We start from the raw sequence: 23,975 nt of genomic DNA on the forward strand, positions 1-23,975 counted from the left end.
GAATAAAGTTGAAAAATGATGCTGAGATTAAAGTCGAAAAGATGTGATTACAGTTGAAATTTAGATATTAAAGTTGAAATATAATTTTGAAAGAAAAGTTGAAATATAACATCAAGATTAAAGTAAAAAAAACAAACAAAAAAAAGTCGAAAAGATGAAATTAAATTAGAAATTTTGAGATTAAAGTTGAAATATAATGTTGAGATTAAAGTAAAAAAGACGAGAATAAAGTTGAAATGACGAGATTGAAGTTGACATTTTGAGATTAAAGTTGAAATTTTGAGAATAAAGTTGAAATGTCAAGATTAAAGTGGTTTTGTGTTCTATTTGCAGAGTGGCAATTTTTGCTTTAAATAGGAAAAATGTCTTATTTATGTTTATTTAACTTATTTATTTATGTTGAAATGGTTATATCCAGAGTAATTTATAGTTAAATAAAAGATGTATAAATTATATAAGATTAGTTCAGGTTTCTTATTTTATGGCTTGCCATGAATCTTGGGATTATTTACTTATTTGTGACACTTTTAAACAGAAGAGTGCATTTCATCCAGGGCAGAGCAGGCATTGATGCATCCTTTCAAAGAGAAGTGCTTGTTAACTTTTCATTCAAACATTTGCGCTATTGAAAAAAATAAAATAAAAAAATCTAAATGTTTTCCCATGTTTTGTTTTATTGTAAAACTCTTTACAAAGTAACTTAAGCAGCTGCACCTCAGTATACAATGCATTTAAAAATGAAAATCTCTGCCAGGATAGATTGCAGAAGAGCCCTAAAAAAAAAATTAAATACACACATACAGCACATATACAAACATTACAGGAAAACGGACGTCAATTTACAGCATTTTAGCAAATTATGTACATCTGCTTAAATATTTTCCATCTGTCTGCTTGATTCAGTGTAGCACTTTGGAAATACTGGGAAACCAGCATGGGATACTTTCACTAACTGGGACAGAGGCAGCAATTTAGGAGGAGAAATGGGTGAGGATTGTTGAAATGATTTGAATGATATTTAGTTAAAAACATCCACATTTGCTTTATGTAAAGAAAGATCAAATAACCCTGAGGCCTGTATTATTGTCGGTGATTTTTTTTTAAATCTCTTTTATTAACACTTAATCACACCTGACTGAAATACTGAAATAGCATATAAACTCTTTAACTTCAAAATTTCTAATTTAATTTGACTTCATTAGCATTTTAGCTTGGCACAGAGAGAAAAAAAAAAAAAAAACTTAAAGAAAAACAGCGCAGGATTTGGTGAAATTCATTCGTCAGATTAGTAGAAATCTTTGTTAAAGGGTGTGCAACGTTCTGCATAGACCTTAAAAGGCAGCAATGTAGGAAGTAGAGGCTAAAATTATTAGCACTGCAGCTAACAGTTTAGTGCCAATGCAACCTGGCATGACTCAGCATAACGCCTAAACCTGACATGCACACAATCACTGGCTGAATAATCATCTCTCATCACACAATCTCACTGCCAAACTGCTAGCTAGCTGGTGCTGGCGCTGTTTTGGCAAACAAGTTCATCCAGCTTGTTGTAGATGATGATGATGGAGAAGTCGTTAGCAAGGTTAGCCCAGCTCATTGGACGTTCCACTGATGGCACGAAACACGTGGAGCGAGTTTTGTAGCAGCGAGCGGAACATTCCATCCTTGTAGATCTACGGTTAAAAAAAGGATGAACGAGATTACTGGCAGCTCACACTCACACACATATGACAGAAGTGACGCACAACATTAAACTAATAACTACAAGAGTCAGGAACATTTGTTTTATTATGGACATTAAACTTGTAGTTGTGCCATGTTCTTTACTTTCTGTATTTTCCATTTTGTGAGGAACTTATTGTGTGTTTATTTGTTAGAGACCGGGAAAACTAGCACTACCTGTGACATGGGTCCGATGGTCTGCGACTAAATCAGAAAGTCCACCCATCAGTTTATCTGGTGTGAAGGGTTAAACTAGGTTAAACTAGAACAAAATTAAATTACTAAGGGGTCCCGATCCAAAATTGTTATCGGTCTAATATATACTGTATATAAAAAAAAGAAGAGAATCAGACTCTATCGACCTGCATCTAAAAGACAAAATGACAGGAAATACACAAAAAAGACTAGAAAAAGACGAAAAAAAAATACTAGAAAAAGTACACAAAAATGACTCCAAAAACAGAAAACAACAAAGACACACAAAATGAAAACAAAAACATACATAATCACAGAAAAATGCATAAAACAAAAACAAAAATGACTCAAAAAAGACAAAAAAATTACAGAAAAAAACATAAAAAATACACAAAAAAAGACTCCAAAAACAGAAAACAACAATAAAGATACACAAAAAGAAAACAAAAACATACAAAATGATGGAAAAATGCATAAAAATGACTAGAAAAAGACAAAAAATGACAGGAAAAATACACCAAAAACAGAAAACAACAACAAAGACACAAAACGAAAACAAAAACAAACAAAAACTTCTTGCTTCTCTCAACGAGGACAGTCGCACTCTCTGTTTCTCCCTCCTTCCGTCTTATCTCTCTCCCAGCTGCTGCTTTGTCTGGTCTTGTGAGCCTAACAAGAGCCTCTCTCTGTAACTCATCCAAAACCGGAATAATGGAATTAATTAGTTGGTCTCTCAGTGCTATCGATCAGATTTTTTCGACAAAAAGAACCGGGGGTGGTGAACCCGCATGTCCAAGCGGGACGTTTGCGGCTGGATACACCCTCGACCCTTGGAGCAAGTGGCGAGTTGTGTGTCTGTCCATCCTTTCTGTGGAAGACGTGGAGGACATCTACATGATTGGAATAATGATAGTAGGCATGCTGCTGATCGGAGCTGGTGGCTTCCTCATCTATCGAAAAGTCCGTACTACGCTGGCGACTGTTTTGGAAAAGCTGCCAGTGATTTCTGAAGGATGTAGCAGGGTTCTGAACACTCAGACTCATGTGTTGATCGATATCAAAAGCAAGCTTTTGGATCGTCTACGCGTTATGGTTGGAGACCTGGCTTGGAAGTGGCCATTCATTGGATTACAGCAGAGAGACCCAGGACAGAAGGCTATTGGAAATTGACATAGCCTGTATCAAATCACATTGCTTATCTCCCTTTCGGCTCCCCAGCCAGCCAAGGCTAAAGCCAAGGTTGTCTCATCTCTTATCACCAGGAAGTTTCTGCAGACGGCGGCTCTTACCCCCACTCCCTCCCCCCGCTCCTTCCCTACATTCCCACCTGGAACTGTTGATGCTGAACTTTTCCACACGTCATCTGGTTGTCAGTAACGCAGCTACAGGTCTTCAAATTCAAATGCCTCGTTGGCCATCTTTCCCCACCTCCCATCCGCAGCTGCATGGAGGCGTGGTTGCAGCGCCCATTGGCAGCACGCCCATGTCCCCAAATAGCTGGAATCCTGCTGTTCTTCCCACCTGACCCCCTCCCCCAGCCAACCTCCCACCCAACCCTTCCCACATGCCTTGTCTCGAGTTGTTTGACTGTGTCATGCTTACATTTATGTTTGCAGAGGCGGTTTTTTTCCTGGTTTCACACTGCTTTCTCTGTTTAAGGAAATCAGTTTCAAACTGGCAGTTTTTTTTCCCCTCACCCCTCCTCTCCTCCTGTTGTTGATCCCTTCTTCACCTAAATATGTGGGCGCCGCAAAAGGCTGCTCCGGTGTGTTGATGTGTCTTCTTTCACTGCAACTACCAAGTCAAATTCCTCGTATTGTTCTAAACTGTACCTGGTCAATAAAAGATTCTGATTCTGATTCTGATAAAACAAAAATACACAAAAATGACAAAAAAATTAAATAAAATCACAGAGTAAAACATAAAATGACTTGAAAAAAGACCCAAAAAAAAGTACAGAGCAAAACGAAACAAAATCAAAAACACAAAAAATCACTATAAAAACAGAAAACAACAACAAAGATACACAAAAAGAAAATGGAAACATACAAAATGACAGAAAAATGCCCAAAACAAACAAAAATGACTCAAAAAAGACAAAAAATGACAGGAAAACACCATAAAAGGAGAACAAAAACACATGTAAATGACTTCAAAAGCACACAAAATGATGGAAAAATACACAAAACAACAAAAATACACAAAATGAAAACAAAAATGTACAAAATTATAGAAAAATGCATAAAACAAAAATACACAATGACTCAAAAAAGACAACAATTTGCAGGAAAAAGAACAAAATCACATGTAAATGACTCAAAAATCACACAAAATTATGGAAAAATACACAAAACAACAAAAATATACAAAAACAAAAACTTGTGAAAAATGACCGAAAAATGAACAAAACAAAACAATGACTCGAAAAAGACAAAAATGACAGAAAAAAAAACATAAATGGAGAACACAAAACACATGTAAATGACTCCAAAAGCACACAAAATGATGAAAAAATACAGCAAATAACATGGATTAACATTGCTGAAATAAACACTGTACACACCATGACATTCACTCAAGAGGTTTATACGCATGAATGACAAAAATGATTGATAGAAAATAATCATCAACACAACCAATGATCACATTACCTGTTGGTCCTTAAAGCTAAGGGTTAATGCATTGGAAGAAGAAGAAGTCAGCAGTTAGTTCAGATCAGCAGCTTTAAAACACTAACGACACCATATATATTAAAAAAAGACTTCATACACGTAGATATAAATGCAAGTGAGAGCACTTCTAGTTTCAGCTGCAGTTTGTGACCATTCTGAGGCTAATATTTAACATTACAAAGAAGAAAGCTTTCAACAAAACATCATTAGCTGTGTTATCTCAGAGCTATAAACAATGGTTTACAACTCTATGCTTTTATAGCTCTGACGCAACTTTCTATCCCCCTTTAAACGTGCAATCTATAAAACATGATGGTGTTTTATCCAGTTTCTAAAGTCGTGTTTACCTGCTCGTGAATAATGTCTGACAGCTCCTTCACCATCTCCTTAAAGTTGCCCTTCAGGCCCTCGTGGTATTCAAACTGGTCCTCTTTGATGAGGCGCTCGTTGATGTCCAGAGCCATGCTGCACGCCTCCACAAAACGCCTGCCAAACACAACACGGTTCATTGTTTTAGTCCACTGCATTATTTTTAAGTATTCAATGTTTAGCATTCAAAAATGTACTTGTTTTGCTTCATATTTCATGATTTTTCCTAATGTAATGGGTACAATTGGTTAAGCATAAATGTATCACGATGATATTTTTTCAATGTGCTGAACACATATTAAACGCACTGGTGTTCCCCTGGCGTCAATTTGACCCCAAGCTGTTTTAGCGCCTTTCTCTCTTAAAAAAATGTCCTCTAGGAAAAGGTTTACTATCAGTGACGTTTTGTAACAGCTCTTTCACAGTGAAAGTGACGGTTTTTTTTTTTGGTTTTTTTTAGGCATTCTCATCAATGTTGACCCTCCAGCAGACACAATCCCTTCCAAAAATGGAAAACCCAACATCAATCAATATAATTAATTTCGTGAGAGTCATGAACCCCAAATTAGAAAAGATTTGGATGAATCTTTTTCAAGATGCACTTAACTCTAAAACTGAAAGTTTGGCCTGATGGTGGCGCTAGAGAACAGGTCAAGGTTTGATGATCAAGGGCTTATTTATGTATTCAACAAATAAACAAAGTGTTTTCTGAAAATCATTTTCTGGAGGCAAATATCCCAGGGGTCAAATTGACCCTAAGGGTCCAATGTGCTAGTAATATTTGAGAATAATAGGACGGTTAACAAGACTGTGGCTGTGTTTGAAATGGCCCACTGTGTACTATACGCTACAAACTCAATGAGTATTTACTGCCTACTATACTGTATACTACAAGTATGATTAGGATGATGAGCGTTCCTACTGAAGTATACTGTACTTCCAAATTTCCCAAGATGCATTTCGAACCTACAAAGACAAAAACCTGAAGCACAATGAGGCTAAATATCTCTGTTGATTCTCCACCAATGAAAGTTCTCAAAACATTTTAAGTGAGAAAGTGACCTAGTAGAATATCAACATGTGGTCATTTCATCCATTAAACTCGCGGAAACGATTTTCGGAAAACCCGTCATTGTGCTACTGACTAAACTTCCGGTTAACTTCAAAACAAGAGCCCTATTTACAAAAATGGCTAAAAAAACTAATGAAAGACAAGAAGAGATGCTTTTGTTTTGAAGATCGGATGTTTAACTTGAAACCGGTGACATGTACGGAGTTTCCATCGTACTGAGATTGTATGTGGGCATATACAGTACGTGCATGCGTGCACACCCGGAAAATTAATTTTTGCTAAAAAAAAATTGTTTATTTTTGTTTTCAAAGTGAACGGACACGTGTTTTATTTGTTTATTGGATTATTTGTTAGGGTTAGGATTATAATCTCAGTACGGAAGTAAACTCAGTATGTGTCACCGGTCCCAGGACGTTCCACTCGCAATGCATCATGGGGCGGTTCAGTATGACTGGTGTGCCCAACGTGCATACTGATATAGTATACATTTGGGTATTTCTCACGTACTCAATCTTTCCATACTATCTAATGTGAACGCACTACATACTCATTTTGACGTCAAACTTAGTATGAGTATTATGTTTGTTTGACCGTTTCAACACAGCCTATGACTAATTAGAAAAAAATACATGTGAGCAAAAACTATATCAAAATATATTAATATTTTTATCAGCAAATTAAAACTAAACATTGGGGTCTTCAAATGTGTTCGCCTGAACTGTCTGAGCTTTTTTTTAAAAATTATTATTCTTTTCAAATTAAAACACCACACGCAGTATTCTATACTTTCACCTCAAATATAAATCTAGTTAAAGAAAATACAGTATAAAAATTCAATGGTACTTGAATAATTAAATAATATTAAAAATTAATAAATTTTTCAAATTAAAACACCATCACACAATCTCAAACAACTGTATTCTATACTTTCATTTTCTCAAATATAAATCTAGTTTGAAAAAAAATACAGTAAAAAAAAAATAATTATAATTAAAAAGTAAAATAAATAATTCAATAATAACAAAAAATATATATATATTTTTTTTTTCTCGATTCTTTAATTTTCTCAAATATAAATTTAGTTTGACAAAAATACAGTAGATACACTTAATAATTAAATAATAATAAAAATAAGAATTATATTAATGTAAATCTTTTTATTATTATTCTTTTTAAAATTAAAACACCATCACACAATTTCAAACAACTGTAATCAATACTTTCACTGATATAAATCTAGTTAAAAACCAAATTTGGGAAATCAAAATGGGGTCACAAACTAAAAAAAATTAAGAACTAATGAAGTAAACTATAATATACACGGGAACAAAGTTTCTATTTTGGAAGGTATCCAATCAAAACTGCTTTTGTTGCGAGGAAGGCGGGACAAGCCTTCAGACCATCCCATATCAGGTTAATAAACGTTAACTGAAGCTTTAAAAACTTTACCAACTCTTATGCTTTATAATATAATCCAGTATATCGGAAATATCTTACATTTTAGACTAAAAGCACCGGGTCAGGGGAGCAAATGAACGATATTCATCAACAGTCGATTGGATGAAGAGGATTACCTGAAAACATCCTTCAGTTCCCTTATTTTCTTGTTGCCAGATTGGTTTGATTTGCTGTCATCAAGGAATGCTCTAGCGTACGCCATGGGGCCTGCGTTCACCTGTGTGAGAACATGACTCAATCATTCATGAATTTTCCACTTTGAATTTTGTTTATTCAGCAATGTACAAACCTGCACAGAGACGCAGCCCTGCAGTTTGAGCTGCAGCTGGATCATATCCACTTCCTGGTTGGAGCACAGCTTGGTCAGCTCCGACGTCCGGGCCTTCATCTCGTCTATGGCCACGTCCACCGGCTTCAGCTCCAGCTGCTTCTCCCCCTCCACCTCCACACGCTTCTTCACGTACGGGAACGTTTTGGCAGCTGCAGGCAGAAGGTCGTTCACAAACTAAATAAAGCGGACTCACTAGAAAATCTCCCAGGGTGCATTTCATGTACTTATGAGAACCGTCCTCCTCTTGCACTGCTCCTCCACACCGCCGTGCTTTTTGCCCGACAGCGTATACGGCGTCTCGAAAACGAAACGGTTGATGTTGTGACATTTCTCGAAGTCACTCTTCTTATCTGGGGCTTCTTTCTCCTCAAAGAAAGCTTTGACAAACGTCACCTGGACGTAGGCAAACTTAGGGTCCAGTTCTTTGGGGTTCACCTGTGTGGTCAGAGCAGCAAAGTGACTAAAAACACCATAATTCACACTAAAATATAAAAAAGAATTGACAATAATTATATGGGGGAGACTGTTGAATAATACTGTTCACATTCCCAAACTACTGTATATCAGGCATGTTAGAGTTCAATATGGAACAACGACCAGACATGTAACAAGTAAAAAACAATGTAAAGTGTATACTTTATTGTTCCTATTAGGACTATTGATTGGACTGTATTGCTTAGGACTGGGCTTTAAAACTCCTTGGGGGATCTTTCTTTATTTACTATATATATATATATATTTCCCGTTTCTTGAGTTTTCGAAAGTAATTCACTTGACCTTCTGTATTTGGTTCCTTGTTTTGTAGCATAAAAATGTTATTGTGAGCAGCATAAGCTGTACCAATATATGTTGTCTGAAAGTGTGCACTGTATTTTAATGCTCTCACCAAATGAAAATAAAAAATGTAAAAAAAAAAAAACAATTCAAAAAATGTGATAAAACCTGAAATTTATTAACTGGTCAATAATGTAAGAAAAGTGCTGAGCCTGAAATTTAATACAATTTAAAATAAAAAAATAAAAAATAAAACCCAAAATGTTACACCTGGTCAATAAAGTAAGAAGATGCTGAACTATGTATTGTGAGCTGGATTTTAATATTTAATGTATGGCATAATTTTAATTTTATACTTAAAAAAATTGCATACAGGTAGTATTTTAATGATCAATTATTAGTTTACTTATATTTTTGTATGTCTATGATGTGTGTATTTTGGTTAATGTTATTATGTATGCTTTGATTATTGTGTTTTAATTTGGTTATACTTCCTTTCTTTCTTTCTTTTTTTTTTTTTTTTTTTTTTTACAATTTGGGTCATTGTTGCACATCGGGCTCTAACAAGACATTTTAGCAGATCCTGAAAAATAGATAAGTAGTGTAGCGGTGTCCTGATAAACTTTTTTTTACTTCCAATACTATACCGATATTGCTGCCTTGAGTATTGGCTGATACCGATACCAGAAGGATACAATTTAGTTGTTTTTTTGCTGATATCAGACCAATATCAGATACGAATATTGGGTTGGAATACTTTTAATTTAACTAATGAAATTATATAACTAATTAAGGATTTATTCTCCTATGAGTGCAAGTCCAAAAAGCTGTGCAGCGGCACTGTTTTTGGCTGCGTGCTTTTCTCCCCCTGTACTTAAGTCAGTCGCTGTGCGCCTTTATCCCAGTTACGCACTGTGGGTGGAGCAGCCCTGAAATGTGGGCGTTCCCATTCAAATCTGGCTTTACGCGCATTCTCCGGTGTGCGTAAGTCCTTTTCCTCTTACGGGCTCCTAACCCTGGAATAAGTGCAGCCCCCCGATAAGGTGAAACATTATATTGCACTAGAAATATGGACTTAGTAACATTTGAAGCCACACGGACTCGTACGTCACGCAGCAGCAGCTGTGATCACTCAGCTGCTGCTGCGCGATTAATTAAAACTCTGACAGATGCAGACTTCTGTCCACAATGGTCACAGTGATTCAACTATTTTCATACTATGTCCAACGTAAAGTCACAGTTTGCGGGCGGGTTATTTCCTCATATCTCCAGCATCCAACTCTGTCACGCTTTACAGCGATGATGATGATTATGATGATGATCAAGGAAAGAAATTTTAACTGTGACTCAGACAGAAGAATGCGGCCAATCCTCAGTCACACTGCAATAATCTGATCAATGATCTGATCAAATCAACCTGTTACATTGTTTATCATTGAAGGGGTTTCAAATTAAAAGTGAACTTTATCATTTTCACGGATTTCAATCACATTTATAAGCACTGGGAAAACTCCAGGTTCCGTGATTTGTAGACAATCGCCTCCTTTCCTTCAACACGCCTTCATTCACACATACGCACTTTTTGGCTCCTTACGCGCGATGGGCGTGTCAGAAACCTGGACCGGAAAATACGCGTACGAGAGAAGTGCGTAACTGGAGGCGTGCAAAAAAGCGTTTAAGTCCAGACGGGAGAATAGACCCCATAATGAAAAAGAATAGAACAGAGCTAAAAATATCATGAAACTTCTGATTGAGGTATTTTTAATTCTCCCATAAGGTGCATCTTCAACCTCTCACATTACGTCGGTTAAATGAAAGTTTCTAAATAACGACGGGATATTTTCCCCCCCTCACCTTGTTGGAGTCCTGAATGATTCGCACGTTTTCAGACCCAAACTTCTCTCCGTAGAGCGTCAGCAGCCGCTGAGAGATCTCTGACAGTCCGGTGAGTTTGGGCTCTTTGTAAATGTACTCTTTCCCATCCTCTTCCTCAAAGAAACCCTGTTTTCAAACCAAAACTGTTCAGTAAAAGCATCTTTACAAGCTTTATTATTTTTTTTATTCATGCAAAAACAATCCCAAAAATCTTTAAATGGGTTTCGTAATTGTTTGCAAGACCAGATTTAAATGGAAACAAGTTAATGGTTTGGATTTAGTTGAAATAAACACATTAAAAGAGAAAGCTCCAGCTCAGACAGCAGGTGGAGTTTAAACCCCATACCATTAACGTTTGATTTGCAGCACTGATGGTCTCACCTGCCCATAAAAGGCCACTCTGAAGTAAGTTCCGAGCAGCCTGCGGCCCGTTTGGATCACCTCCATGATTTTATTGTAGGCTCTGTGCAGAGTGTCGTAGAGGCGGCTCAGTTTCTGAGAGAGTGGAGGAGATGACAGGTTTAGAGGTAAAAGTCTGGTTTTTCAGGGACATCGCAAGGGTTCAAGAAGGAAAATGGGTCCATTGTCCTTTAGACACACACTCGCAATAAAGAAAGCACGTGTTTACACGAGGGGTGTCCTGATACGAGGCCGTTATTGTCATAAAACTATTTGTGTGTTGTTAATACAATCTGTGTGTGTGATTCAATCTGTGTGCGTAGAAGTAAGACTTGTGTAAAATAAGTTGTCTGTGCGTAATCCAACCTGTGTTTGTATTGACATCCGTCATCCAACCGAGACACTCTATTGGCTGTCTCTGAACACAGCACTTTTGGAACGCATTTTTTTTTTCATCTACAAATAATAAAGATTGGCACACACATGTTATTAATACAAACTTTTGAGTTGTTTAATCCACACACATGCAAGGCAAGGCAAGGCAAGGCAAATTTATTTATATAGCGCATTTCATACTCAAGGCAACTCAATGTGCTTTACATGATAAAACATTCAATTGTTTAAAATCAATAAGAACATTTAAATCAATAAGAACATTTAAAATCATCAGTAAAATCAATTAAAATCATCAGTAAAATCATCATTACATCAGCAACATGACAAAAAATCTCTCTCTCAATCATATGCAGTAGAGAAAAAAAGTGCCTTTAACTTTGATTTAAAAATGTTCACATTAGATACTGACTTCAGCTCCGCTGGCAGTTTGTTCCACTTCTTTGCAGCATAACAAAACAAGCTCCTCCCCTCTGCCCCGCCCCTCTCAAAGCCAAAGCTAGCCTGCAGGCTAACATTGTTGTTAGTGGTCTTTTGAAGGATTTTGTGTTTAAAAAATATATTTGATGTTTTTTGTACAAAAAAATGAATTACTTTTTGGTTGACAAATAATCGTTTGAATAATCGTGATTTCAATTATGACTAAAATAATGGTGATTATTATTTTTTCTATAATCGAGATGGCCTATGTGTAAGTTTTAGAAACTTGTTACTCATGCAATACCGCTAGAAACCATCAGTTGTCGCTGGTACCAAGTGGCAGACCCTCCAATCGGAGGCCAACTTCAGACCACATTTATAAGTCGTATATGTTACACTGTACAACTTCTTACTAAGACACACGTTCATAAGCCACGTTGTTTGCCAAACAAACCAACTCCAAAAACGCAGAAGAAGAGGAAACGAGCGACAGCTGGCGGCAATCGCGCGATCCGAGTCGCTGAAAGTTTCAAGCTGTGTCACGACATCTAATCAGCAATGAGTTTCTCCCTACGTCACGTCACTGGTTGCGGACAAAGCCAGCAAAAAATGCGACTATGATTAATATAATCAACTAAAGTCTCTGAAGTTGAGTTCGACGTTAACGCACCTTTACAAGTAAAAAACAAGTTACAGACCTTCTTCGCAAAAATGCGTTCCAAAAGTTACGTGTACAGAGATGACCAATAGAATGTCCTGGTTGGATGACATGTCATGTGCCGGAACAACTTTTTACACGTCTGATACAATATCAATACTACATTCTTTGGTATTGGCCGATACCAATATCAGTCCGATACGATATCAACACAAATCATGCATACTGTTTTTTTACCTTATTTTTAGGGTGCAAAGGTGCAACAATGTCTAGTATTTCCACAGGAATTTAAGACCGTAAATTTGGAGAATATTCAAAAATATTAACTTTTCATGTTACTTATGTATTGGAATTACCTGGAAGTTGGGAGTAGTTTTAATTAACTGTATCATATCCAGTTAATTCCAATAAATAATTTCAAGTCAGCAACAATAGGTATGAGAACAAAATGACCCATTTATTATCAAGCAGAACATAAACATAAGAATCTTCTACAATTGAACAAAATTCATAAAAAAAAATAATTTGAAGACCATGAAAAATAACCTCAAATATCTAATAAAAACTAAAACATATGTACCACTAGCATATTAGTTGAATAGAATAAATGAAAAACAAACAAATCAGAAAACCCTCAAAAATAATCTCGATAAAACCAATAAAAAACAAATTACATATTAAAGTGCAAAATAACAATTCAAGTTCACTTGTATTATTTTTTTTTTTACTGTCAGTATATGGAGAGAAAGACAATATTAAGATTTTATTTCTGGTATCGGACCAAAAGATGGGATATGATCAGTATGAGATGAGTGTGTGTGACTGTACCTCGTACTCGTGTCTCTTCTCATATATGGGGATGATGAGTTTGGCGATGTGCGTGATGAGCTCATATCGTTCGGCTTTCCACAAGGACTCGACACACACCTCGAGGTGTTCCACCAAGACCTCCTGAGAAAATAAATACACTATATCACAAATGTGTTGGAAAAAAAAAAAAACTTTGGAGGAAGTCCATCTCGTTTACTTTGAAGTTAAAAACAAAGTGTTTCACACTTATGTCAATAATTTGAGAACAGGAAGCTCACACCTCTGTGTAATACACGTCCTGCATTCCCGTATCTTCCTTCATGGCGGCTTCCTCGTCAATGTTAAAGGTGATCTTCTTAAAAGCTGCTAGACCGCTGGGGAACATCTCTGCAGGAGAAATGATATTACTTGTTTATTCTCAAACCTTGGTTCCCAAAGTGGGGTACAGGTTACCCCAGGGGTACGCAAATTGTCGTAAGGGGTACGTGAATGAACATGAAAAACACTGTGACAACATTGGAAACTTGAATATATAGAGAGCAGCTAATGCTAATGCTATTGCAAGGCTAATGCTAAGTGAACGCTAACATTAATGCTAGGCTAATGTTAATGCTAGGTTATTGTGATTCCTAGGTTAATGGTAATGCTAGGCTGAAGGTAATGCAGGGCCAATGGTAATGCTAGGCTAATGCTATTGATAAGCTAACGTTAATGCTAGCAAATGCTAATGCTATATAATGCTAATGCTAAGCTAAGACAGGATGACATGAGCCAGCACCTGCATCCTCATTTACATTTTCTTCAGGAAATGCAAATATTGTAGTTATTATTATTATTATGTATTATTCCTCAACAGGAGGTAAAATTCCGAAACAAATTTCACTGTAGTTCTACATTGTATATGATGTTATGTTTATTAAGTGTGCAGGAGTAATGGGGTACTTAGCTTCAGGTTAAAGGTGTGAAGGGGTACAGGACTGTGAAAAGTTTGGGAACAACTGTTCTAAAGGATTTAGCACATAATACATTAAAAACTAAACTAATTTAAATGTATGAAAAATTTTGTACATTAAAAAAAAAAAGTCAGATATTTTAATGGTTGTGCTACAACCTTTCTGAACAACATTATAACATAGAAAATGTTGCTGAAACCATAATTTAATAAATCCAATTCTTAACTTTTACGAGTTATCTACTTGTTTACATTTTATTAGCATAGCAATGAAAACAGCATGTCGCTAACGCACATACAACGTTTTGTGTGTCTGTAGTTGCTTTTTGATTTTTCTTATTTTAAATATATATATATTTTGATTTTATTTTATTGTGATTTTGTTATTTTTAAAATAATTAATTGTGGAACGAACACCTGAAGCTGTTAGCGACTACAATGTGATGATGTCATGTTACAGCTATAGTCACATGCTGTATAAGCACCAGAATGCCCCTCCCCCACATTAAACCAATGGATCGTGAACTCATTTTTATATCAAGAATTTCTGGTTTCTAGATACTGTACAAATACAGAGTTGTGCCAGCTCAGGTATTTTTATCGTGCATTTTATTATTATTATTAGAATTATTATTATTATTATTATTATTATTATTATTAATAATAAAAATAATAATAATAACAAGATTTATATTTGACAAAGTGAAAGTAGTGAAAGTTTTAATTTGTTAAAAAAAAAAAAAAAAAATCATATATGTTTTTTTTAAATTAATTACTTGACATTTCAGGTGACCCCATTTAAACTCCTGGTGACCCCACATGGGGTCCCGACCCCAAGATTGAAAAAAAACTGCATTAAACTGTTTGTGTGTCTTACTTTTTCTGTGCAGGTATTCTGCAACCAGTGCAGCCACATGGACGTAGCACATCGCAGCCTGTGGAAACACCAGGAACAAATGAAGTTTAAGAGAAGAAGAAAGAAATTCACAACAAAATCCCAGTAGAATTAGTTTCAACACCTTATTCAGGGTGTAACTACGTCATAAGATTCATTATTTTATTCATTTAATTTCAATATTTCAGCCACAACTGGGACTTTCTCCTATAAAGCAGGCCTACAATTGAACATTGAAATTTGCCGATACACGTTTGTGCATCATGAATTAAGCCGTCAAAGAACGTTGTGGAGCGACATTCTGAAGAGTTGAGTCTGGCTTCCTGCCAACACTATGAACAAATGAAAGAACTTTGGAACCAGGAAATCTAAAGTTACTCGGTGCATGAACCAGCCCCAGGGGACAGCCCCTCAATAACACCTCCACACACTACCTCAAGTCGTTCTACAGCGTGAAAACATCACTAAATCAACAGCAGAGTCCTTTCTGTTTAGGTTACACTAAGGTGAAACAGTTGGTGTTGATATAAAAGCGACCTCAATATTTAATGGCCAGTGAGGGACTTCAATCTCTAATGAACGTGTACTAGCACCATGGGTGAAAGTCTGCAAGTTAAAAAATAACAAAACAAAAAAAAAGCAAATTGTTCTTAATTTTTCTTCTATTTATCAAGGACTCTATTCTCCCATGTGCGTAAGTCCAAAAAGCCGTGCAGCTATTCTCCCCCTGTACTTAAGTCAATCGCTGCACGCCTTCACCCCAGTTACGCATTCTGGGTTAAAATGTTAAATTGTACCCAAAATATAAAAAAATTTCAGGGAGGTTTCTGTAAGTTTGGGATAATTTTCCTCATCTGGTGAGTCAAACAATGACTGGTGGAGTGGATAGAGTTTAAAAAGTGCTGGTGTAGGTGCCATACATGTGCACAACTTGTCAAATTAACCCTTTATGAGTAAAAAGTCCTTTATTTTTTTTCAGTTTTTGTCTTATTTCTTGAAATGTGCAACCCGTTACCCAACCAAACTTTATTATATGGATTTATTTGACGTATCTTCCGTGATACAAATCAAGGTAAGTACTTTGCAACAATTTATGACCAAAAATATACTCAAAATATTGAAAATTTCAGGGGAATTTACGGAAGTTCGCGACAACTTTCTCACCTGCTGAGCCAAACAAACAATGGTATACAGTAATTTGGCTTAATGAGTGTGTAATGGCGGGAAGGGATTTGAGTTTCCTACCTCTGAGAGGTCTCCGTTCTTTAGATGCGCCCTGGCCATGCTGTCCAACCAGGTCCGCCTCAGTTCAGGAGTGCTGGCGTAGGATTGAGCCAGACTGTACTGAAGGTCCAGGAGCATCTCTGGGTCCTTCTCGTGCTCCCGCATCTGAGCCGTGGCCATCAGTACCGTACGTATCCTTTTTGTGAGGCCCTTTACTTCTGAAGGGAATGCTGTGGACTGCAGAGAAGAAGTGAAACATATGAGTCCACCTTCAAAGAGAAGCTAAACCCTGAGGTTCAGGCTGACACGCGTCTCGGGTGAAAATTTTAAAAAAAAAACCTCGATTATGGACGAGGCTTCCAGAGCAGTTAAGAAACCATCCAAACGAACTACCGATGCTATGCTAACTAGCTACTCAATACTCACTATACCTCGATACAGAACTCTCTCAATCCAACATACTCACCACAGGTGCTATTTTTTTTTTCTTTTCTGAGAGGCGAGGCCAACAGTGGTGGTCCATGACATAAGAAGCCACCAAAATGTCACAAACCACCATTCTCCACCAATAGCAAAATTTGATTATAATAGCTGCTGTCACTCTTACACGTTTACAACGAAATACGGCAAATTAAAAATATTTTAACTAAAATATGAAGAGTTGGACATGAATCAACCAACTACACTACTTCATACCCAAATACGTTATTTTGAACTAGTTACTAGGGCTGTGCGTTGCCATGAATGTGAAGATACAATATAATTCACGATTTGCATGTCACAACACAATATATACTGACACTAAACAATACAATATACTGTACATCGCAATATATTGCGATGTATATTGTGTTGTTTAGGGTTAGGGTTAGTAAATAAATACAAATTTCACCTTTACAAGTACAAGTAAGTATAAAATACAATTTATTTTATTTTTTCATAAATTTGTGAGATCAAATAAATGGTAACTGACTGTAATTCAAGGACCTCTTTCAAAAACAAGTGATTTGTTTATCAAACTGTCAAATTCCATTTTTCAAAATAGTTTAAAGTCCGTGTAAAGCAAATTCAGACATTTTCTTCTAAACACATTAAATAGGTCATAAATGTGTTCCTTAAAACATGTAAAAAGCCATCCAACCTTTTATAATTTCATTGTGGAGCTAGGCTTCACATGTCTGTGTTCAGGATTTAATGGGCGGGTCAGAAATCATAGCCGCGTTACGTAACGGAGTCATCATTAGCATAAACCTGACCCTGCTGCTGAAGCACACCATGGTTCCACGGCCTCCAACGGGCGCAATTCGGCCCCTAGCCAAAAACAGACCACATACTCAGACTCTGGGGAATGAAACGTGTTTGCTGGTGCTACATTTACCATGAGATGAGCACTTTTTTGCACCGCAATTGTGTGTTTTGCCTCTAGGGGGCGCAGTTCTGACTCTACCCAGGAGAGATGCACATATTTGGACTCGGGCAGAGCAGAACTTTCCACTGACACTGACGCTGTTTGGCCCGATCCAAGCACTTTTGGAGCACTATCAACACTGGAGCCGCTTTCACACTTCTCTGACACGCCCCAAGTTGTCCTTTTGTGCATTTTTTGCATCTTTTTTGGTGTAGTTTTGTGCATTTCTGTTGTCATTTGGTGTATTTTTTGTAAAAATATTTTGTTTTGTGTATTTTTTGTATAAATCTTTAGTTTTGTGTATTTTTTGTATAAATCTTTAGTTTCCGCCCCTAATCGCAAAAAGTGTTCATCCGATCAAACTAAGAATGTACAGTGGGCCTATTGAATAATCATGGAACAATTGGTAAACATTTCAGATTTTCCTGAGACTGAAATGTGCGTACCATTTGTAAAATGACATAGAATGACCCTGTTGCCATCCTTTACATTACCCTTTGAGCAAAGACTTTCTACATTTTATTGATGTTTTAGCTCCCACGCGTACCTTCATGACCTTGTCACTGTTTGCAAAGTTGTTGATGATGGAGAGAGACTCCTGAAAGCGGGAGCTCCCAGTGAGAGCCACGTCAGAAATCAGCTGACTCACTGCGATGATGATCTAAACCCCAACAAAGATGCAAAAGGCGATAAGAGAGATGTTGGTGTGAGAAAAGGCGAGACATCGAGACATCGTGATGGTTTTCCACCGTTACCTGCAGGTGTGTGCGGAGGAAGGTCTTTCTCTTTGTGTACTCGTAGTTGTACCTCATGAGTAAATAGAGCAGGCCGGATGCCTCGGCACGCAGCGAGCCCATTTTAGACACGCAGCACTTTAGCACCTCGCAGCACAGAGACTCACACAGTGTCACACGGCCCTTAAACAGCACCGAGGGGAACTGAGGAGGGAAGTCAGGGACGGGGTTAAAAACAGAAACAGAGAAAGTTGGTGTAAAATACCAGGCATGGATATGAAAGAGAAAGATTGCTTTGCTGATTGATTGATTGATTGACAAACAATCCATTCTTCCCATTCCGACTATCATCAAACGTGTCTCAACTGATCCCAGTCAATCAACAGTAAACCTGTGGCTCACTAAAACATGAGAACCTCACACCTACACAAAATGTTTAACTCACGCCCAATGATTCACCAACTAACTCGGTGAAAATACTAAACATCATTTACAAACTAATGCATTTTGTTCTGCAAATAAGAAATGTACCAATCAAACAAACAGCATGTTTTACACCAACATAGAAACATGCACCAAAACATTCTTAAAGTATAAAGCAGGGCGTTTAAATCATATGACAGTTTAACAAGAATCATATACCTAAAATACAAAAAACATGAGTCTCGTTACTTTTGGTTCTAATTTTCTGCCTTGCAGACCCACGCACAATTGTCCTGTTTTGTAATTAAAGGCTGTTTTTTGGTTGGTTTTATTGTAATTGAAGACATGTTTCTTTGTATGCGTAAAACATGCTGTGTTTGTTTGATTGGTATGTTTCTTATTTGCAAAAGGCAGAAAACTAGAACCAAATGTTACGAGACTCATGTTTTATGTATTTGAAAAATTATTTTTTGTACTTATCATGTGCCATGATTTTTGCCACTTATTTTTCACCTTGCAGATCCACATACAAATGCCCTGATTTATACTTAAAATACATGCTTTGTGCATGTTTCTTGTTTGAGGAAAAACATGCTGCATTTGTACACCACACTGACTATGTTTATGAATCGTGTTTGTGACGTTTGCGCATGATAATAGTTTATTTCCTGTGTGTTATTTTGTGTACAAACTCATCAGCCCCCGGGAATACACTGGCGATTGCATTTCTGTGTTGTGTTAAAAGTGAAAATAAGCCCACGAACCTTATTAATGAAAGCGCGGAGTGCAGCAAAGACGTGTCTCAGAGCCACTTCCGACTGGCCCACTTTGAGGAATGTGAGGAAAACATCAAATACTTTCTTCATCAGGGGATTGTGACCATCACTGTCCAGCAGCTGGGTCTGGGACACAAACACATCACACCAATCTGAAGCCTATATAAGGTCATTTTGATTAAAGACATCTCCAAATAAGAAACGAACGTGTCGTAAATTCCCTTTAACGAGGTGAGCCTGCAGTATCACAGACTTTTGAAAACATCAACGTGTTGAACAAGGACCAAAAGAGTCTGTGTTTGTTTTTTTTTTCTAATGATCTGCAGTATGTGAGCTGTGTCCTTGTGCTGACCTTGAAACACTGGGTGAACAAAGACAGGACGTCCAGCACGCTCAGGCAGACCTCAGTGGAGATGTTGCCCTCCAGCAGAGCCTGGTGATGGATTTCTGCCTCTGATGGACCCATCCCTGCAATAAGTGGAAGAAACAAATCCATCAGTGCAGCGGTTCTCAAACTATGGGACGTCCGAGGACAGAGATGAGCCACTTTTATCACAACGGGGGGGGGGGCACAAAAATGTGGTTAATGCAAGAATGAACAATGGGTTCTGTTCCTGTCAATTTTTTTGTTAGGTTTTTCTTGTTGTTTTGTGAGTCATTTTGTGTATTCCTGTTGTCGTTTTTATGAGAAATGTTCCTCATATTTGTTTTGATTATGTGTTACATTTCCTTCATGGGAGCATCCTTGCCAGTTGACGTATAGGCAGCATCACATTAATAATAATAATAAACTCAAATTAAGAAAAAAAAGTCATACACTATTTCACTAGTCTTTTTAAAATGCTTTTAATCAGACTGACCAATTATTTTTGAAAATCTTCTTGAAACTGTCTTATGAATATTAGTGTAACTGCAAAATTAAAAAAAACAAAACAAAAAACAAATGCATTTATTTGTCTCAATTTAAAATGTCATTGATAAAATGACGAATTTGCAATAACCATTTTCAGGATTAGTTTCAGGAGTCCCCATTCAAATGGTTGTACTGTATATGGTTACCAATATTGAGAGTGAGAGAAGTCTCCATGGTGCAAAACTGGTGCATCTTGGTCTGCATGAGGCTGCTGCGGTTGCAGCGTATGGCAGGCATCGTCTGGGACTTTCTGTCTGAGGCGAACAGCTTTGGCACGCACGCCTCCTGGTTCCTATGGAATCAGAGCATTCAAAGTGTTTTTATTCAATGCAAAAAGAAAGACAAAAAACAAACAAATCAACCCCTTTGTCAGTCGTCTAGAGATCAAACATGTGTCGATGGATTATCAGAAAAGGTGGAGACCGTTTCTAAAGGGCGTTTTTCGTTTCTTATCTTACCTTCCGATGTTTTTCTTTCCAATGTACCGAAACTGCACCAGACAAACCCTGCAGGGCAGAGCAAACAGGATGGCAAACTGTAAAGGCTCTAAAATGTGACCAGACACCACACATGTAAATCATTTCAATAGAAAACATTTCTGAGTTCTAAAAACACAATGCTGTCTTTAACCCTCACTACTTTATTACTCACTCGAGCAAATCGAGGAAGTTCGTGATGTCTTGAGGGTTGATTTTGTGCCAGTAAGCAATCAGAGTGTCTGTGGACACAACAAGTCAACGATCACACTTCATGTTGAGGTGTTTTTTTTTGGTGACTTTTGGTCGTCACTCACCCTCTGACAAGGTCTTGACGATGTGAAGGAAACAGAACAAGAGACCTCTGATCTCATATTGTCCCAGTCTGCCCATGGGAGGAAGGGGACTACTGCTCATGGTGGAGCAGCGTCTCTGCAGCTGGAGTAACAATAATTGCAATAAACATTTATGTCATCAATTGTGTGTTTGTTTTACAGTGGAGGAGGCAAACATATGTCGTGCAAGACCACAGGAACTAAATGGTAAATGGTAAATGGACTTGATTTTATATAGCGCTTTATCACCACACTGAAGCAGTCTCAAAGCGCTTTACATATCAGCTCATTCACCCAATCACTCTCACATTCACACACCAGTGGGACAGGACTGCCATGCAAGGCGCTAGTCGACCACTGGGAGCAACTTAGGGTTCAGTGTCTTGCCCAAGGACACTTCGACACAGTCAGGTACTGGGATCAAACCCCCAACCTCTCGATCAGAAGACGATCCTCTACCACCTGAGCCAAATATGTACAGTATGCATACGTTAAGGTTTCATTTATTTAGTCCACTTTTTTTTTCTCCTGACATGCAATCTTTTGACATGTTTCCAACTGTCAACTGCCCGTCTTCTTCAGAGGCATCTGCTGATCGCTTTGATGTTTTCTTGAGTCATTAAAGGAGCAGTACAACTGTACAAGACTCATTTTTAAAACCACGGATCAACCGACCAAGAGGCATCAGATACAATAAAAACAAAACAGGCCCCAGAACAGAGCCCTGGGCTACTCCACATGACAGGTTGGACATATTGGACATAACATCGTTAATAGCAACATTAAAGGTTCTTCCATTAATGTAAAAGGTAAACCATTGGAGAACAGTACCAGAAAACCCCATCTCAGATTTGAGTGGATCAACCAGTATACTGTGATCTACAGTATCAAAGGCAGCTGTCAGATCAAGTAAAACTAAAACTGTGTAACGGCCAGAGTCAGCGGCCATCATCACGTCACTAGAAACTTTCAGAAGAGCAGTTTCAGTGGAGTGGATTGATCTAAAACCAGACTGATATTTATCATAAATATCATGCTGTTCCATGTATGAGGTTAGCTGCTTAGCAACCATTTTCTCTATGATTTTAGACATGAAGGGAAGCTTAGATATGGGCCGGTAGTTTATAGGCTCCCCCGGATCAAGATTGGGTTTTTTAAGAATGGGGTTTATTATCGCATGTTTAAAAAAGCTGGGGACCGAGCCAGAGAAAAGTGAGAGGTTAATCAATTTTACCACCCAAGGACCAATATCATCAAAAACGTTTAAAAGCAGAGAAGTAGGAACATAATGCCAACGATGAGTCTCTCACCTCGATGCTGTCAGGTGTTCCTGACTCCATAAACAAAGAGCATCGTGAATCTTCTCTTTTCACGTGTCCATTCTGAATCAATACACCTGGATCACAGCACACATTCACATCAATGAGTGACACAAATCAAGCACACAGATTGGTTTGAAGCTAAAAGCAGTTACGTATCAAACCAAACCATTCAAATTCTATTTCCTCTGTTTGGAATTCTAAGAAAATGTACAATTCCAATTTCATCCTGATCACCTCACTAATATGTTAATACTGCTAAATACTAACTGCGTTGCTTAAAACTTGTAATTGATAAAGGAGGAATAATTAGTGTAAACTGGCAAATAATGGGCATGACAAATCGTGATTGTGGTTAAAATGGCAAAAAAAAAATATAAACATGAAATTCGGTGAAAACTCGGGCTGTAGCCAACCAGGGAAATGGATGGTCGACCAAGAGTATGGCACAAGTAACAATTAGTCGACCAAAAAAAAAAAAAAAAAATGGAGAATGAATGAGCAGGTGCAGAGGAGGACGAGGAGAAAGAAAAAGACAAATATTTTGTTTTGGCTTTTTTGTGGTGCTGATTTGCTTTTAAACACAGACCATTTATGATATGAACCTTATTCAAGTTTTGACCAGAACCTGACAAAGTAAAAGTGAAAACTACAGGTCCGACAGGCATTAGGTATTTAAAATTTATATTCGTGCCCGACCTGAAACCGACAATTAAAACCTATTTTTCCTTCATACAAATGACATATTTATGTTTGATTTAGTGGTAATCCTGCTTTTATGAACAAATAATGTCAACATCAGATCAGCGCACGGGGAAACGAACGCACGTCAAACACAGGTGCGCAGTGTGCCCCGCGGCACCAGAGACAGCAGTGGATCTATTTACATAGTCCACGTATCAAATATAAGGATAATCCATGTTCTTGTGCAAAAAAAAGGACTGATTCAATAGTGGATGCTTGTGCTACAAGCCTGTCTTAATTTGTTCCCTTTCTGCTCCGATCAGCGCACACTTTTTTTTTTGCAGTGCAGCACTTACTTACACAGCTGTTGCTGGACATATAATCATGTTTAGGCATTAAATAAATTATGTTTGATTTGTAATCCTTATCACCTATATAAGTTTTTTTTACAGTATTGAAACAGATACCGATGCTGGTCGACCAATGAAAATCTTGGTCGACCACGACGGCATCGACCAATTCGTCGACTAAACGACCATAGTTGACAGCCCTAGTGAAAAGAGGTTAAAAGTGACAACAATGGGTTCACATATGTGACATTAGGTGGAAAAATGGTGGAAAGGGTTTATAAGTGACCAAAATGTCTTGAAAGTGGAAAAAATGTGCAGAAGAGGCTTTGAAATTTGAT

At 37.4% G+C, this 23,975-nt stretch overlaps 1 protein-coding gene across 3 annotated transcripts in view; it reads right to left on the reverse strand.

Moving 5' to 3' along the window:
• Positions 1-666: 666 nt before the first annotated feature.
• The window catches only part of dock11 (dedicator of cytokinesis 11), an 83,933-nt gene continuing 60,624 nt past the window's right edge, over positions 667-23,975 (reverse strand). For 2 of the 3 annotated variants that reach the window (XM_028475084.1, XM_028475083.1), the window contains 20 exons: positions 22,595-22,680; positions 21,267-21,387; positions 21,125-21,191; positions 20,932-20,979; positions 20,620-20,765; positions 19,913-20,028; positions 19,549-19,686; positions 18,383-18,565; positions 18,175-18,288; positions 16,241-16,456; positions 14,978-15,035; positions 13,429-13,535; positions 13,167-13,289; positions 10,850-10,963; positions 10,448-10,594; positions 8,044-8,254; positions 7,778-7,968; positions 7,605-7,705; positions 4,937-5,075; positions 667-1,673 (listed from right to left, as the gene is read on the reverse strand). In XM_028475084.1, the coding sequence (XP_028330885.1) occupies positions 1,584-1,673; positions 4,937-5,075; positions 7,605-7,705; positions 7,778-7,968; positions 8,044-8,254; positions 10,448-10,594; positions 10,850-10,963; positions 13,167-13,289; positions 13,429-13,535; positions 14,978-15,035; positions 16,241-16,456; positions 18,175-18,288; positions 18,383-18,565; positions 19,549-19,686; positions 19,913-20,028; positions 20,620-20,765; positions 20,932-20,979; positions 21,125-21,191; positions 21,267-21,387; positions 22,595-22,680 (2,516 nt within the window). In that variant the 3' untranslated portion in view covers positions 667-1,583. Of the gene's footprint in view, positions 1,674-4,568; positions 4,585-4,936; positions 5,076-7,604; positions 7,706-7,777; positions 7,969-8,043; positions 8,255-10,447; positions 10,595-10,849; positions 10,964-13,166; positions 13,290-13,428; positions 13,536-14,977; positions 15,036-16,240; positions 16,457-18,174; positions 18,289-18,382; positions 18,566-19,548; positions 19,687-19,912; positions 20,029-20,619; positions 20,766-20,931; positions 20,980-21,124; positions 21,192-21,266; positions 21,388-22,594; positions 22,681-23,975 lie in introns of all 3 variants that reach the window. The other variant, XM_028475086.1, reaches the window with a different exon arrangement.

Source organism: Gouania willdenowi, chromosome 18 (genome assembly GCF_900634775.1).
Source record: "Gouania willdenowi chromosome 18, fGouWil2.1, whole genome shotgun sequence".
NCBI lineage: Eukaryota > Metazoa > Chordata > Actinopteri > Blenniiformes > Gobiesocidae > Gouania > Gouania willdenowi.